The 17,956-nt window shown below is 40.6% G+C and overlaps 1 protein-coding gene across 3 annotated transcripts in view; it reads right to left on the bottom strand.

The window, feature by feature from the left end:
• The window catches only part of ITPR2 (inositol 1,4,5-trisphosphate receptor type 2), a 266,577-nt gene that overhangs the window by 48,793 nt on the left and 199,828 nt on the right, over window positions 1-17,956 (bottom strand). For all 3 annotated transcript variants that reach the window (XM_080342096.1, XM_080342097.1, XM_080342098.1), the window contains one exon: window positions 17,128-17,247. In XM_080342096.1, coding sequence (XP_080198222.1) covers window positions 17,128-17,247 — 120 coding nt within the window. The remainder of the gene's footprint in view (window positions 1-17,127; window positions 17,248-17,956) is intronic.

Below are 17,956 nucleotides of genomic sequence, written 5' to 3'. Positions count from 1 at the left end.
AATTGTAATACTCTAACCAGAAAGTGATCACACTTGTTCATAAGCCACTTGCTCTTTTTAATCTGAGAGAGCGAGAAAGATACATCTACAATTAATTCTATTTATTTCAGATCTCTAGACTCTACTGATCAAAATACATTTTCTTCTGAATCTTGATACAAACTGATTAAAGACGAATAATAAGTGGAATGTCCAAATGCAAGAGAGTAACAGAGAAGACTGTTCAGGAAGAATGAATGTATTTCCTACAACTTCCTCAAGGACAGAAGTCCGCCTGGCCCTCACAGCAGAGCTCTGAGCCAATGTGCCAGAACATCAGCCTTTTATAAAAGAGTCACGAGCAGATATTCAGAGAAACATGCAAAAAATCACATGGGGACAGCTGCAGAGCAATATTATTTCCATCAACAGTAGATTTCTGCCTTGAACAGTTACTTTTTACTCTATCTAGCAAATGTGTTGATAGTCTCATTACATGTATTAATATCTTATGCAACTTCCACTTTTTTTAATGCTAAAAAGCATCGTTAAGATTATCTAACTAGTTCTTCTCCTTCACACGAGCCATATAACCTGATCCAGTCAGTAGTCTTTGCAGTACACTCACAACATCATTTCAACAGGACAACCTGAATTCATTTTCTTATATGTCTTTTGCATACCCCTCAATATATGCTCTAGCAATCATGGAGAAACAAGATAGCAACTGTTTAAAAATTACCTTTAAATGGTGTTACTATTTTTGCCTTTCAGCTTTACTGAATGTCTCTCTGCTTCTGTACTTACGACAGGACAAGCAAGAGTGCCCAATTCACCTTCTCTGTATCATTCATCATTTTGCATGCTCCTGTCCTCTCTTATTTGTCTCTTCTTTAAATTTAAACAATCCCTATCTTTCCTATCCCTCCTGAAACAGAATACTCTCTGTGACTCAATTATTTTCCTTGTCCATCTCCAAATGCCTTTTACTTTGGCTATATCTCTTCTTTAAGATAGGAAGAAAATAATTGACTAGACAGAATACAATCACACCCCGCTTAGAGCAATGAATTAGCATTACCAGAAGCAAATATTTTCCCCTTTTTTAATCTTCCATAATACAGAGGAACTTTTCCTGTATTTTGCCCCTTTTTCTCCAAAGTCAATGATTAAGATTTTGAGTTTTCTAATAAATGACAAGTCAGGGATGTATTAATAGTTCTTCTCATATTAAAATTATGCCAGTTTGGAGAAATGGACATGTATAGATTCAGAATTTTCCATTAGTAACATAAAAAACTTATTTTACAAACATATTCAAATTTGTGTACAGAACTGGAAATACCATTTGCAAACTATATGAAATTTAAAGGTATTGCTTCCTGATATGCTTTAGGCAGTTCATAACATTTAATGTAAAAGTGTCTCTCGATAAATATTGGCAACAGAAGCTCCCTTACCACATGGACCAGAAGGGAAAACCATCTCGGCCCTCTCATGTTGTAACGGGACTGACTAGCACAGCATATTAACAGGCTGCTGGTGCTTTGCGGCAGCACTGATGCAGTGCATATTTTACTCTCAGCTTTCATATGAACAGCAGCTATGTACTTCAAAACCATGCGCACTCAGTGATCTTCATCATACTTTGTTAGACAGTGCTTTTGGGCAGTGACTGTCTCGTGCTGGCGTGTGTAGGGAGCCTGGCACCACGTACCTGGGCCTTCCTGATGCTAGCACTAGACAAAATGATCTGAAGAACAGGCCAGGATCTTCTGCCGCCAAAAGTACCTGGGAAACAACCAGGGACTGCTGACCAAGCTGGAGGAACTGCAGCAGATTTCAGTGGGGAAACCTGCCTAAAGCTGTCAGCAGTAGTGCTGGGCAATAAGTGCTCATAACTTTCTTTTCTGCTTCCTCATCTCTCTGTACTCACTCTCTGTAGTCTAGACCTTCAGACAGTAACCTCAGGGCAAAGGGTCTATCTATTTTCTACTTGTATTGCAGTTCCTACGTGGGATGGATTCCTCTGCATTGACATAAAGCCAAGTACTGCTAATATTTTTGCATTGTTGCAACTACATCAATGAAAGCATGGTGTGGACAGCAATCTTTGAAAGCTCAGATATGAAGCAGAGGCCCACAGTAAGACACAGAACAGTTTTATAAATGCTATGTTATTTGGCAACGACAATGTTGTCTGAAGCTCTGTTTTCATGATCCTTCTTTCACCCTGTAATGAGCTCAAAGACTCAAATGGGCAAAGGGGACTGTGTCAACAGACTCCTCGACCAGCGCAGAGCTTTTTCTGAGATCAAAGACATAGCAATGAAAATAACAATGTAGTGACAAACTGTGAACCTAAAATACGGGAAGCTTATCCAAGCTGATAATACACCCTAGGTGACAGTCTGTGACTGGCATGTAAAGGCAGTAAAAGCTCTGACTGACTTTATTTTCATATTTAACTCCTGTGATATAGTGAAGTGTTATTTCCAAAGTGCTGCACAAACGTTTTGAGGCAGCTGAAGGACAAGACTCCAGATGAGCATGGACAACAGTGACTATAATAAAAAGAAGAGCCTCATCTATGTTTGCAAAGCAAAGTTCAAAAATGCTCACCAAGCATAATTAATACATTAAAAAACCAAAAACAAAACCAAACCCACAACAAACAAACAAAACCAAAAAACAACCACTAAACCAAACCATCATTAGAGCTTGACTTTGCAGAGAACCCCCCAAAAGTATCACTTCTGAAGAGAAAACTTTCTTAGTCAGGCATTCACTCACCCATCAACTATGCCACTGATGATATTTTAAATGTCAGCACTATATTTTACTACTCATAAAGGCATGTAGGGGTGAGGAAGCAATAACATACACTGAAACAGTGATTTCCAAAGAAGAGATGTGTAAGGCAATAGCAATATGAATAAAGATCACTTGGCTTTCAGTCATTTCTCAAGGAAGGACTGTTGTTCATCTTGAAAGACTTTTACTTCAAAAATTCAGAAAATACTGTAATAAAGAATCAGTACAAAATGTGAAAGATTGAGGACAGACCAAGAATGCTGAAGACATTAATAAAGAAACAGTAGAGATAAATGACAGAATTACAAGTAAAATTCAGTCTAAACTCCTCACACATGATTATCAAATCAGATTTGCTAGTCATTCGGAATTCCATATGTGATCAGCAGCATGGAAAACCACAGCAGACCCATCTTTTGCAATCAACAACACAAAAAATTCCTACAAGCTTTTTGTTTTGAAGTCAAGATTTCCTTGAACAAAAATGCAGCTATTTAAATGTTCTCAAAGAAAAGTTATTTAAAGCTGTGAACGTCCATGTTGTCTGCCTGTCAATAACTCCTTGAATTGCGATACTGCAAAGGTCTCTTCTGAGGCTCAGTCCTCACTGGAGACATGAGGTCTAACCCCATACACAGCCAAAACAGTTGTCAAAACTCCTGCCAATTTCAGTAGGGTTTGCTTCAGGCACCAAAAGGGTCAGGAGTCCGATAAATACAAACAAGAAACAGCAGGCTGTAGACTGCCAGATTCTGTGAGATCTGTTTCACACTCTAGCATTTTGAGACTACCAAACCTGGGTGATAAAGGTGATTTTTTATGACTGGAATAGTATATGAGGATCCAAATGGATGAGGCTTAGCATCCTGTAAGCAACCAGGGTTTTCATGGAAGAGTCAGTTCACTGGCAAAGTGTCAAAAATGTTAAACTGATTTTCTAGAAAAGGCCAACGGAGAATTTACTATAAGCTCTGGATAGCAGGCTTAGAAGCACAAATAAAAATATAAATAGTTCCTGTGCCTTGAAACACCGTGTATTTACAGTATTACTAACAAGCATTACAAACACCTAAAAAAAAAAATAGAAACAAAATTATTTTTAAAATTGTTATCTTTGTCACCAATTCTCTCGAGTTTCGTCTCACAGCTGTGAAGCGGCAGCAAGGCTGTTCTCTGATGGAGGAGATGTCTGGCCCACAGGCACATCTGACAGGGGAAGGGCACTGGGCCAGGCAGCAGGCTGGGATGTGCTGGGGACTGGGGCTCCTTTTGGGGAGGGAACTGGACGGGTGGTGCGCTTGCAAGCGACAGCAGTGCACAGTGCCCTCTCTGGCCGTACCCCACGCCCCAGCTGAGGCTCACCAGCCAACCCTCTGGGGTGCCAGTCAGCCCCGTCTCACGTGTCAGGGCAGACGGAGGCCACTACACGATCCTGGAAGTTCACGAACTACAGACCTTGGGGGAAGTGAGGCAAGAGCTGTTTGTACAGGGCTGCTGCCCCGTGCGTGACAACTGATAGATCTGCTGTGAATCATCTTTGTCTGTACCCTGTCAGTAACCAGATGCACTGCAGTGCAGGGTTGCCAGCCCAAAGGCCAGCAGTCTTTCACCAGGACAAACAAGATAAAATATAACTTGCAGCAACAGCAGAATAATTGCATCTGTTCAGATTAGTTTCACCTTGCTGTGCAAACACTCATGCAGCTGGGGCTCATGTACAGCTGCAATCTCTTCCTCTTTTTTCCCCTTCAATCCCTTGGCTCCCGGAGCCAGGCAGTGTGAGATTTGGCACCACCAAACCCCCCTCACAAGGGGAAACCCCTGTCATCTCACTGAATGCTTCATTTTCTGCTTAGAGAGTGAGAAAGGATAAAAAAGGCTCCTGGGGACTGACAAGAAAAACCCCAAGGACCGAGAAACAACAGCAAAAAGAAAGTCGAGAGAGTAGCAAATAAGTTGGGTGACAGACAATGAGATCCTTTTACTCAACATGCCAGGACCTTACCACACACCAGCTCCCTGCCCAGGGCAAATGAGAACACTCCTATTCCATCGGTAAACAAGGAGAGAGAGAAAGCAAGGAGAAAGGAAATGTCATCTTAACCATAACTGAGCAGAAATTTTTATTCCAACTGGCTGTACTAACAGCAATAACAACTTCTCAACTCCCCATGTTCCAATCAAAACTGAATGGTGCTTTCTGCAATACACACGGCAACTTCCTTTCCAGAAGTCATTACAGTTTTATAGAGCGGCACCTTTGCACTCTACCACAAAGCAATCTGTTAACAAACATTAGGAACAGCAGGGATGGAGCAATGGGAGACTCTCAAATCAAGTATTCATTGATTTCATTTAGATGATTATACTGTACAGAGCAACCAAAAGAGTTTAATCTTCCCTTGATGGCTTGTGGTACATGAGCAGGGCCCTGGGTGGTCCAGACACTTCGGATTCTGTTGCTGGGTCTTCCATGGCCTCATGTAACCTCTGAGACAACCACCTCTCCTCCTCAGCCTCCACGTGGTGCACACTACAAATTGTGGATAATAGTGATCTACTATTTCCTCACAGGAAAGGGAGAAATAAAATACCTTGACATTATCACATAAGAGAAACCACCACAGTCAAGTGATCTCTATCACTATTATGTTTGCAGCCCCCACAGTAATTTTATTGCTATTTTTGCTATGGTTTTGCTGTTCTTTTATCCCTGATGAAAGACAGCAGAAGCCAAAATTACTTGCTAATATTTCAATGAGCTTTACTTCCATTTGTCATCTTTGTAATTTCTTTTGCAGGCAAAGCTTACTTGCAAAAAAGAAAAGTATATGTGTGGGGAAAGTTCAGGTCAGATAAAACGTATTGCAACAAAACAAAATTAATTTGAGATGGGTGAGTTTGAAACATCTCAGCAGGTTACTTGTAAACTGTCATAGGCAGTTGTGCCTCCATGAGCCAAAACAGCTCAATTCATACATTGGTCACATTTGTAGACTGTCTCCTATGATTACTACAAGCAAAATTCTGGAGAATACAGGACAGAGGGACATAAGGAGATGACAGAAGTGCCAGACATGATTATGGGAAGATAACGAGAAAGTTCAACGGAAAAGGCAGAAAAAAAGAGGAGGGGCAGAGTTACTGCAACTAGTCTTCCTCACAGCGTAACAAGGAAGAAGATCCCAGCCACACGCAACCTCTATAAAAGGCAGATAAAACACTGTGCCCAAAATAAGATCTTATTGGCACACTCACCAACATTGTACAGACCCAGTTTGAGAAAGACCAAAGCCAGCAACAGACCAGCAAGCAAATGAAGTGTTCACCTCTAAAAGCCATCAATATTTATATGCATACAAAATAAATACATAAACCTGAGATAAGAGAGCTGTGAATGGCATACCCTTTTCAGGAACTCTCAAAATCCTTCCACTATCAAGCACTTTACTTTCTCGGTTTCTCTTCTTATTCAAAATAGTTATTCTCCGAAAAATAGCTATCTACTGCTGTCCAGCACGTGGCTTCTAAAGAAAAGGAAGGTTAGCACAAACAAAAGGAGGAACTGTTTATGTCTTATTTTGGAGGCAATGTGCTGAGGGGAGCCACAGTTATAAGTCTCTAAGTCTTAAGTGTGGACATACTTCCTTCTGTAAGCCATAATAAGCTAGAAGACATTGACTGGCAGTCAACCTCCCTTCCTCTGGCACCAAGAGTAGAGCAGAAATTAACACATGGGCTGATACTTCCAGAACAGGCTCATGCTCTTCTCCAGGGTCTACCCAAACTACACAGAAACCAGCTCAGTCTCAGACCCAAAGTGTGAGACTTGCATCGCTGGCTCCCTCCTCATGTTTCCCCATACTTAAGTCTCATCTCATACATTTGCAGTACAGTGCCATGGTATCTTTTGCACACTGTGACAGCTTAAGCTGGATGAAGTTCACCAACCCAATCTATGATATAAGCCCCAGCTCCATTACATGCAGGTATGGCTTGGAAGATGGCTACTGTACATGCGCCACACTTGTAGAGGCAGGTATGAAGTATCTACCGATATCTTAAATGAAACTCATTAAAGAGGCTTAAGTCCTCAGTTCCAGGTTGGTATCATGATTCAGCCTCCATGATTCAAGCACTTGGGTATGGGCATTATGTGGTCCTCTTAGTTGTTACAGCAACAGCAAAATAAAAAGTCTGTTCATAGCCAATCCCGTTACCATTCCACCTCTTCAACAGGTATTTGCACAACACGCAGAAAACCCTAGTTTGGTTATTAAGGGTCAAAAACATGTGAGACTAAAGTAGCAAGTAAACAACTGAAGCTGCAGTCTGTCAAATTCACAAGAGACACGCATTTCCTAATCTATGCAAGGGTCTGATGTATATACTTTGTGGGGTACAAAACAGGGCAGTTACTAAGTGTGGAAATGAACAGGAACTGAGAGATGTCTCCCTTCAAATAATTACAGTGTTGAGATTTTCCAGCTTTCTCAATCATGCTGTTGAATGTTTGCCTCACCCTCCAGTTAGCAAAGCATGATGTCTTTAAAAAATAATGTGGGGGCCTAGGAACAGAGAGTAGAGAAAGTAAAATGGTGAGTTGCTCTTTCCAACTCTGTATTATAGCTACTGTCACCTATTATAGCACCTGGCACCTATGAAGTAACACTTCTTGGTGGGAGAGAAAAAGGGTAAAAATTTCGTCTCCCTCCTCATCAGACATTCACAAACAATGCTGCTTTATCCAACCACCTACCAGCTAAATGGTGCTCTGCAGAGAAAAAAAAGGCTCAAAAGACCAAGTTCATTTAAGGCTACTACAGATCATAATTCATAAAATAAACTCAGAAAATCCTTGCCCATACATAATGGCAGAGAAAGCATTTGTTTGACCCCAGGCTGATGAGATGCTTTCTGTGTGCAGGTCTAAAGGTGTTTTACTCCTATAAACCTACTGGTGGTCATAAGTAACCGATCACCTCACTTTTGGGTAGAAAAGCATAATCAGCCATTAAAACTAAATTTCACAGCTGGACACTTTCAATCAGTAAGTCTTAAAGCTGCCTCAGAAAAAGTGCAAGGTGGACCTAATTTTCGGTTTCTGCACTGTGTTAAATAAGTGAAATAAAAAGGATGGCAACTGAGGTAACTCTGCCTATTTGTAGATTGAGATCTTGTCTATTCTGGACAACTCTGTGAGTGAAATATCTGATTCAATTAAGACATCAGAGGAGATGAGAGTTAAAACTGAGCAACTGCGAGGAACAGACATATTTTGACATTCTGATTAATGCTCTTTATTTTTGTTAACACGTAACTACTTCAATGCCTACTGAACAATTGAGATGGATAAAAACCTATGTCTTTGTTAGAGAAGATGTCCCCCCCAGCTTTTAATTAAGGTATAGGATTTCACAAGGCAGATATCTGAGGCCTATTAGAACTGCTCTGGTAATATGAAGTAAGACCAGACTTCACTTCATGATATTTCCAAGGTTACCCTCACTTCCCCTCAAAACAAACAAAGGAAGCAAGTTCCTCCTAGCTTAGAGTAAAATATTTTAGTCATGCTTTAGATATAAGTAAAAGAGCACTTTGGTTCATTTGAAGGTCACCTTTAATGGAAAAGGCCAGCTTTGCCTCCAGAGCAAGCCTCCACCTACAGCTGACTATTACAATTTAACACTTAGTGTAATTCAGTTTTCTTAATAGGGGGAGTTTGCTGCAATCAGAGTGAAGTAAGTAGGTACATTACATACATCTCTGAGCAGACAATACGTATGCACTGCAGTTGAGGGCAAGTGGAAGTGCAGCCTACTTTGAAGAGCGACTTTGCAAAGATGGCTCTGTGCGGTTCCATGTTTATTGTCACTCAACAACTTCTGGATTGAGTTTACTCAGTGTACAAGTAAAATGATTTTCATTTCTACTTAACGCTCCTCCATGCAAATTCAATCCAAAAGCTTTTAAGTCAAGCCATGCTCTTTTTCACCCATATATCATCACTTCACGAAGACTGTGCATGCCAACTGCAAGTGGGAAGCTCCATGGTTTGAGTACTGTTTGAGGGCAACAGGTCAAGCTCTCTGTTAGTATAAATCAGTATTGCTTGCCTACTTTCAGTGGAGGAATTCCCATGTAGACCAGCTGAGGATATGGCTAAACAAAGACCCATTCTTAAAGTGGGAAGCTAAGTAACTGCGCTGCTGGTGATACAGAATCAAAGGAGAACTAAAGTCAGTTTCCCAGCCCATTCTACTTCAGATCACAATAAAAAGGTAGCATGTTTATTACTAATACAGGACTGCAAAAGAGCCTGAGAGCAGAGATGGTCTTAAACAGTAATTCATTGTCCCACAGCCCATTTTCAGAGTAAAACCACAGACTAATGTGAAGATTTCACAATGCAGACATTTGACAAAGAAAGGATATTTCTTCTGGTGTAACGTTTGGGCCCTGACACCAATACAACATATTTCCCAATGACAAAAAAATCTTGTAAACCACAAACCAAAAGGACTCAGGATTACAGAAGTTAAAGACAGAAGAAGGAACGCACAAAGCAGAAATATTAAGGCCACCTGTGCGCTAGTGAAATGCATAGTCACCAGAGCCAAACAGGATATACCCCTCATTAATATTACATATAATAAACCACACACATATGTATAATGGACACTTGGTCTTACTCTAGAGAAGCAGAACCAGGAAAATGAAAATAAGCTAAAATCTTTGTGCCCAGCCTACAGTAAAAAGTTCTAGTACGAATCCTAGCAGCTCTTAGCAGCCTAAGTCAACAGGAGACCAGGGGAAAACAGAGGTCCCCACGTAGATCCCTATCAAAGTCATGACAGGATTCTGAGGAGAATGCTTCCAAGGAGAAGGGGAGTAAAAGAAAACACTGAAGGACAAGTTGCCAAGGTTTCAACCCGAGACCTAACAACGAGCACAAGTTGCCAAGGTTTTAACCTGAGACCTACCAGCAGCCACAGACATTTGTTTAATCTTTCAGGTGCTCATTAGTGTCAAGCCCCTGTGGCAGCCTCCGTACTGTCTCTCTATACTGTAGCTGGCTGAAGGTACAGTTATATACCATCTTAATGAGCCGCAAGGAGGGTGATGTGCGTCATTGGCTTCTGTTTCAATCTTGGCAATCTAAGTGTAAAAGCCTTGCAACAGCTTCTGATTCTGCTGACATTTAATTAGCCTGTGTCATTTTGATGCCATAGCCTGTCTCATCAGGATGATAACTACAAAACAACATGTGGAGCATAAAAGTTCTATGAGAAGTTTCAGGTCTGGCAGCCAAGGATACGAGTCCCCTGACAGTCACGGTTCCCAGGACTGGTACCCATTAGCCCTTTATTTGGGCACCGCTATCAGCAAGAGCTTCTCTGTTAAGGAGAGAGAAACTAACAAACAAAAAAACAAAACCAAAAAAATGCAGGCCTCAGCAAAGCCTTGCAAAACCCAACATCCTTTAGCTCTAAAAATTCTACCTGTCCTGCAGAAAGGGAGCATCCTTATTGCACAAACTCACAGCTATTCATCCTGAAGGACAGGTTTACCCTAAAGGACAGGTTTGATCAAGTTCTGCTCTTGAAAGATAGTCCTGTTTATCTAAGCACGTGTAGTATTTTTCTCCATTTGCCATCACATGCTTGGGAAAACAGTCTCCAACAACACCTACCAATTGCCGCTTGCTTACATCAGCTGCCAAATTTGAAAATGGTCATTGCTACATAATACGTGATTGATCCATATTTTCACTCAACATAAGCAGTGATTCCAGTAGAGTACATCCATTTAAAACAGACATGCTCAGACCTTTTTCTTATTTGTTTTGGTTTTGTCTTTTTTTTTTCCCAAAATCCTGTTCTCATACACTAAAGACCCCACTTTTAGTGTACCAGTCTGAGATGTTTAAAAATTCAAATGAAATGAACTAAGCTATCTTGGCCACAGAACAGGATCAACCCAAAATCTTTGTCAGTAGAACCTAGGCACAACCTAATGTTTTGTAAAGACAGATACTTAGGGGACTAATGGGCCACAGCGCTGGTTTTGAGCAAAGCATCTACCTGAGGCAGAGGGTCCGCAAGCTTAAAAATTCACTGAACCAATGTGGTCCCCAGATCTCAATGCTTCTGGAGGATCCTTGCGGGGGCTGAAAGATGCTTTCCAACTGCAGGAGAATAAGCCTGTCTTTTAGAGCAACACATTCTGGGAACCCACAGGACAGGGAGATCTCTTTTAGGCAATGTTATGGGCTGCTAAAACCACCATCAAGGGCGAAGGGGAAAAAGTGTTCTTGTAAGACTTTTCCACTTGGCTTTCGTTAATCTTGTTTTTCCGTGGCATAACCATGATGTTATCATTTCAGCCATTTCATGCCCACTGTAGCCCAGTGAGGTTGTTATCCTAAATAGCCTTCCAGGTGTTTCGTTGCTGTATCTTACAGAAGGTGCCTGTACATGCACAATACTAAGCAATTAATTTCTGCCTTCTTCATCAACATTTATTTTTAAACAGCCAAATTTCACCAAAAAATTACCCCTGACCACAGTCACACTTACTTCACGCAGAATACTGTTTTGTCTACCTGGGACAACCCAGTCAGTTCAGAAAGCTTTAGATTCTCATATTAAAGGACAAGGTATATGCAGTGATCCTATCTCATATTTGAAGGCACACATTCATAGCATTACTTCTTGTGTTCCCCACACATTAAACCATGGAAGATCTGCTCCCATCATTTTAAGCAAGGTCTTGCCATGGAATCCCTTGTCCTGGCTTGAATTCGTATTTGCTTTATAGTATATGTATTTTATGCAAACACACAAAAACACAAGGGAAAAGGAGGACCAAGGTCTAAGTTCAGCTGTCTAAACATTAAAATACAGGCAAGTGAAGGAAATCTGGCAGCTGCTCCAAGCTACAACACAAGAGAACTTACTCCTTACAATACCCTCCTCACAGACATGCACACACTTGTATCTGTTATCTCATGAAAGTTCTTCTTGCCTTAACAATTTGTAATATTAATATTAGCAGGACAGGAACGTTTATTTGAAAAATACACGTTGGCATCATCTCTCTAAAAGACTCTTGGAGTGCTATTGTGCGTAGTGATAATGCACTTCTCAACTGTACTACCCAATAAATGTCAATTTTCCTCATTAGTAAAGTAGCTGGGATTGAGTGAGCATAAGAGGAAAACAAATGTAACAGTTAAAACAAAGCACTGGGGATCAAACAAGCTGTATTCCCTTCCCATGACAGCCAATAACTTGTCTACACCAGCTTCTGGCTTAGTATCTTTACCTATAACACCAGGTAAAATACCACTTACTTTAAGACGCAGGGAAAAAAATTACTGAAAGCTTTTAACTGTTCCAAAATCCTATGAAAGCTAAGATTAATTCTTTACATATTTCTGAAATGACCGTAATTATTATCATTTATTTGTTCTGCTGTAGCACATAAGAGTCCCAGTTCTAGGCACAACATAGATGTGGAGAATAAAGCTGGTCCCAACCCTTGCTGTACTCAAACCTGAGGAAAGATATAGGACATGCTAAACACAAACCCACAGAAAAAAAAGGCTTTGTGCTTCTTAGAATTTTACAGATTTAGATAGCTAAATTTTTAAAAACTGACTTTAGTTTCTCCTTAATTAATATATTATTGACAAGTCTTATTATCAAACCAGTTTTGTTTCAAATGTCAAAAATAGTAACTTCTAAAAAACAGCCTGCAGTGCACCACTACTCCCAAACTATAAATCCTGCCATCAATTATTGCTATTTTAATTGCCCAGTTAGCAAATATTTTTCATGTGTGTACACTAATAAGCAATATACTGCATGCAGTAAACATGGCAATAGACAGTTTGATAAAGCTTGCCAAGTTTGACAATGAAATCTTGATTCTGCTCTTAATGTATTAATTTATATTAAGAACATATAAGGCCAAATGACTTATTTTGCTCAGTCCATTTAAAATTAGCACCAGAGAGGAAGAAGTATGACTTACTCATTATGTCCAAGTGCTACAGGATGCTTGGTAGTACCTGCAGTAAGAACCTTACAATTCACAGTGTATCCTGCCGCTTTTCCCTGGGTTTATTTTAAAAACTTATCAATGGAAGAACACTTCCAGTTGTGCTAGTCTATGAGAAGACAGCCTGTTTTGAGCCCATGTTTGTTTATGCTGTATACCTGCATTGATATCAAGCAGCATTAATTTCTTCTAACCTTATGGGATGGAGGAAATGACTTTTCATTAAGCCCTAGTGCCACCAGGAATTATAAAAATATAAGTAGTTTTGGTACTCTGTTAGGATTTAAATAAGTTCGTAGCTTAACCTCAAAAAAAAATCCACTCTTCTATTTACCTGGAGGTTACAAAGATGCTGTGGAGTTCCAAGACCTACACTCTCTGTCCAGCAAGGCCTTTAAGCACATGCTTAAAATTGAGCAGTTGAATAAACATTTTGCTTGTCTGAGCACAGAACATGCATCATGAAAGGGGTGAGACGCTAGGTCAGTACTCCTATACTCCTGCAACAGCTTTCGGAACCAGGTGGAGGAAGTCACAAGGCACTGAAAATTTGAAAAATTTGTTATAGCATTACAATTTGCTTCCCTATTCACTCACATCCTTCTAGACCATGGACATGTCTATGTAGCTTTCCAGGCAGATGAAAGTGCATTCTTCCCATGCTGCAAGCTGACTAGAAGCTATGTAACGTTATTTCACGTTCTTCTAAGCCTCATGAATAAAGCCCGTGCTGAAGGGCACAGTGTATTAGCTTGGGCTTCATGCCTGATTTAGAGACTTTGCATCTAGCTGAAAAACACAGAGAAACACACCAAAGTATTTTCTGTTAACAGAGGAACATATATACACGCATGCAAACGACAGGAGCCTGTGGTTATAACCAGTTCTTTATCTTACTTTATAGTAAAATGTAAAAGGGTTATGAACTTTGTAGAAATAGCACTAACTCCAAGAAAGGTTTTTAGTTTACAAGCTACTGCAATACTTTGTTGTAACTAACAGGTAGCAAGCTCAAGCAGTAACCTGAAAAGCCAGAGGATTTCTTTAGCCTTTCATGATTTCTTTTTTTTTTGAGGAGAATCAAAACTTGATTCTCTTACGCTAATGCTTCTGGACATAAGAAGTAAGCATGAAACTCTTTTGTGCTACTATGTCAAAAGCTTTCATAATCTCTACAGAGACATCACATCAAGATGAAGTCAGGACAGCCTTACTAACTTTGCAAAACAAAGTGCAGCCTGCTTTAACAGGATCTTTTAAAAGTACAGTAATAAAAATACTCCACCAATTTCTTTTCACTGCAGCTGGAAAAGAAGAGGTGTAAGAGCTGGTGTAGCTCTCCATAACAGACCACTGGCATTCACTCCAGACTACTGTAAGAAATTAGTAATGTCAAGTTGACGGCTTGGCTCTCAGCACGGCATTTGAGCAAGATGAAGAAAACAGAATCTCTTCCGTGGATTTTCAAGAGAACTGCAAATGTTCCCTATCTACCAATAATAGGCTTATTTTTCTGGGATGTGACCTCAAGCACCAGTTTGAGTCACTCCTTCACAATCAGCTGTAGAAGAACTGCTTCTGGAAGGAGCCCAGGGGCGCAGCTCAGAGTAGTTCCTCATGGATAAGTCAGTTCTGCTTTCTCTCCATGCCACCCCGTTCTCCTCTCTGCTCATAATATGTCGAAAGGGAAAAGCGAGGAGCAGCAGCATCGAGATAGCCTGGAGTCAGTGCAGGGGAAGCAGCACAGCTATGGCACGTGGCGGGCTTGAGGAGGATGAGGAAATAAAGAGGGGACAGAGAAACACGTGGAAGAGATGTGCTAACCGCCATGACACGGTATATTTAACAGTCAGCCATCACGTCCCAGGGTGCTGTGCCCATACACCTCTCTGTGTGTGATATGCGTGTGCATGGTCTGTGATGTACGTGTGCACACATGCACTTGCATACGTGTGTGCCTGCATCGACATTTGGGGTAGTGGTTGGGAGGCTGCAAAGGAGATTTAGTAACAGAAATCTCAGCCTTGCTTGTGACAAATTTATAACTTTCTATGCACTGTGGGTCAAACATTTACAAGAATGCCTTTTGCTTCTGGTAACACCAACCACAGGAAGGGCAAGGAAGGATGTAGTGGTGGCAAAATGCAGAACCCGCCATCACCCTGAAGAGTGCAACGACAAAAACTGAAAGTCTGAGCTCCCCAAAATAAACTGTCTGTGTTTGAGGGCTGTAACAGCAAAAAGAGGAACTCTTGGTCTTTATTCTGCTATACCAGAGGGACAAAAAAGCTGTAACTAGAGCAAGTGGTCACAAGCAACTGTCAGGAAAGTGACTGAAGAGCCACATGTTGCAGAAAAAAAATAAGTCAGATGGAACCGTGAAACTGCAAGGACCACAGCAAAGAAATATTACAGAAATCAAGTCAGCTAAGCCCAGTCGAAGGCCCAGCCACCAAAAAGCCACTTCAACATAGCAAAGTGTAAGAGGCTGTTTGGAGAGTGGAGCCAGCAAAGGAACCTGGCAACAATGGCCTTACTGAGGAGGGACCACGCTCGTATCCTGCCCATCCCAGGGCGAGTGAAAGGGCACACATGGAGAGAGCTTGGGGTCAAAGATCAGCAGTCCTGTGCCAAGAATCATAGCTTTTCATTAGCGGAGGACAGAAAAAGGCCCCAGATTGCCTGCCGCTCCATTGCATTGTTTTGATATGGGGCTTGACATGGGTGCAAAGCTATTGTGAGCAGACACATGTACTGTGTCACAGAAATGCAAAAAGAGGGAAAGTCTTTTTTTTTTTTTTGTAAAAAGACGGATATTTTTACAGCCTACAGAGTCAATCATGCCATTTAATTTTACAGAACAGGAAGGAACTCAGTAAATTGCTGCAAAAATATCCAGCCTTATGCAACCATAATGCCAACTATGGATCAGACATTTAGAATAGCTGTGGAGTGGCACCATGCACCTCCCCAGCACCCTGAATATGTATCTAGGGACAGAGCTTAATCTATGCCTCAGCTAGCTAGTGTACCCTTGGTAGTGACCTCTTTTGTAAAATGACCCTAGCAGTCAATTCATATATAGTTTTAGGCCTATATTCTACTCCCCCAAAATTATTTTCCATTGTCACAAACTGTTAAGTCACTTAACACAAACTGTAGGGAGAAGACACAAACCACCAATGTTTCAATTTGGCAGGCATTTGAATTTACATTATAAGCATTCATACAAGCTAAGGAGCTACAGTTGTTTTCTAAAAATCCTATGATTGTCGATGATATGTACAGTCCTACATGCAATACAAAGAGTAGAACATGGTCAACCACAACAACAACATATTAACAACACTTACTTATGTGAATGTGCTGCAAGCACGCAAGCATAACTCAGTAACTGTTTTTGCATTCCTTGCTTGAAAGAAACATTGCATAATACTAGTGTAACTATAGATTGCTTTCTTTTCTTTTCCCAACAACACTTAATAAGCATAATGAATGTAGAACACTCCTTATCCCTATTCATTTATTTCTTCTTAGTAAAAACATTTTTTAAAACTTTGGCCCTTAAATGACATACCAAATGCTATCATTCATGACATAATCAAGAAATATATGGTCTTTCCTTTTTTAATTAAAAAAAAATCTTTTCAATACTCTTAACATAATTGAAAGATAAAAGTATTTTTTATACCAACTGCACTAAAGAATTAATATCCCATTAAATAGAAGCCTTCAGTGTACAATCTACCTCTGCCAGAAGAGAAGTAAGAGTGATTAAGAAAAGCTTGAGGGAACTACAATATAATTTGAAAGGAGAAAACAGTAAAAAGGCCAAGTTTTTCTTACTGGCTAACTAATATATTTAAAGCAATAGGAATCTTCTCAGTTCAAGTTTACTTGGTATCACGACTGACGTTACTATTTAAAATACACCAATAATAATAAGAAGAATGTGTTTTACGATCTAATTGATATAAACGAGCTGTTAACATTAAACGAAGACAAAGCTAAGAAGACATTAACTGTTTTGCTCTACATTGTTATTTCACAAAAATCGAGCCTACCAAATCCCATAGAGTGGCTGCTCACACAGTGAGACAGCTTACTTCTCCTGCTCTCAGCAGCTTTCCAGATAAAGTCACGTTGTACACAAACATGAGCCAGAAATCAGAAGATGGGAAAACTCCCCTATTTGATCAGACAGGTTTTGTGTGGAGTTTAGCTATGTAACACTTTTCTGGAAGCAGCCACACAACAAATAAGACTTACCTGATGTGCCAAAATATAGATATTATGGCCAACATCTTTGGGGGAGATGCTATCATCACCATTCTCCTCCTCATGGTCACATTCAAGGCCTTGGTTATATGCATTCTTCATCACATCCACCTGTAACGCAAACACAACCAAGAAGAGATGAAATAACTGTAATTCTCAGGGAAAAAGCACCAAACACACTTGTTTTGTTCAGCTCAAGCCTGGATGGGTGGCCTGAAAGTCCTGCAAGAAGAGCGAGCAGTCTGAGAAACACCTTCTGAATAAAGACAAGCTTGAAGTATCTACAAAGCTCCAAACTGCCACGTTTCTCCCCAGCAAAACTTCTGCAGCCATGAGAAATGAGCAGGGATGCTGAGCCTCTCTGAACAGGTGTTATTAAAAATGCTTTTAAAGACAGAGCCACAGTTACCACAGGTAGACTTGCACAGCACATAGAATGCAGTCATGATCTCTCTCTGCCTAGAGCTGGCTGTAATCTATACAATTTAACAGGGGGAAAAAAGCCAAACCAAAACAACAAAAACCACTAAACCAGAAAGAAAAGGAAGATACAGATCTGGCAGGGTGATGAGGTAATTCCAAAATATTCCAAAGCCTCTTACAGGACAAACAGGGGAGAAATCCTCCATTCCTCATGCAGGGCCTGATCCTGAGGTTGTACCATGGGGACAGCCTCATCATGCTGATGTGTCACCACGGTGATGAGTCCCAAAACCAGCAGGCTACTGGGCTCTGCTCCCGTGCAGGGGCTGGTGCCCACAGATTTCCCACAAAACAGGTTTTTCAGTCACTGCTCTTACATGGTCAACTGGATTAAGAA

The sequence above is a fragment of the Nesoenas mayeri genome, assembly GCF_963082525.1.
Source record: "Nesoenas mayeri genome assembly, chromosome: 1".
NCBI lineage: Eukaryota > Metazoa > Chordata > Aves > Columbiformes > Columbidae > Nesoenas > Nesoenas mayeri.
This window is presented reverse-complemented; position numbering and strand designations above follow the sequence as displayed.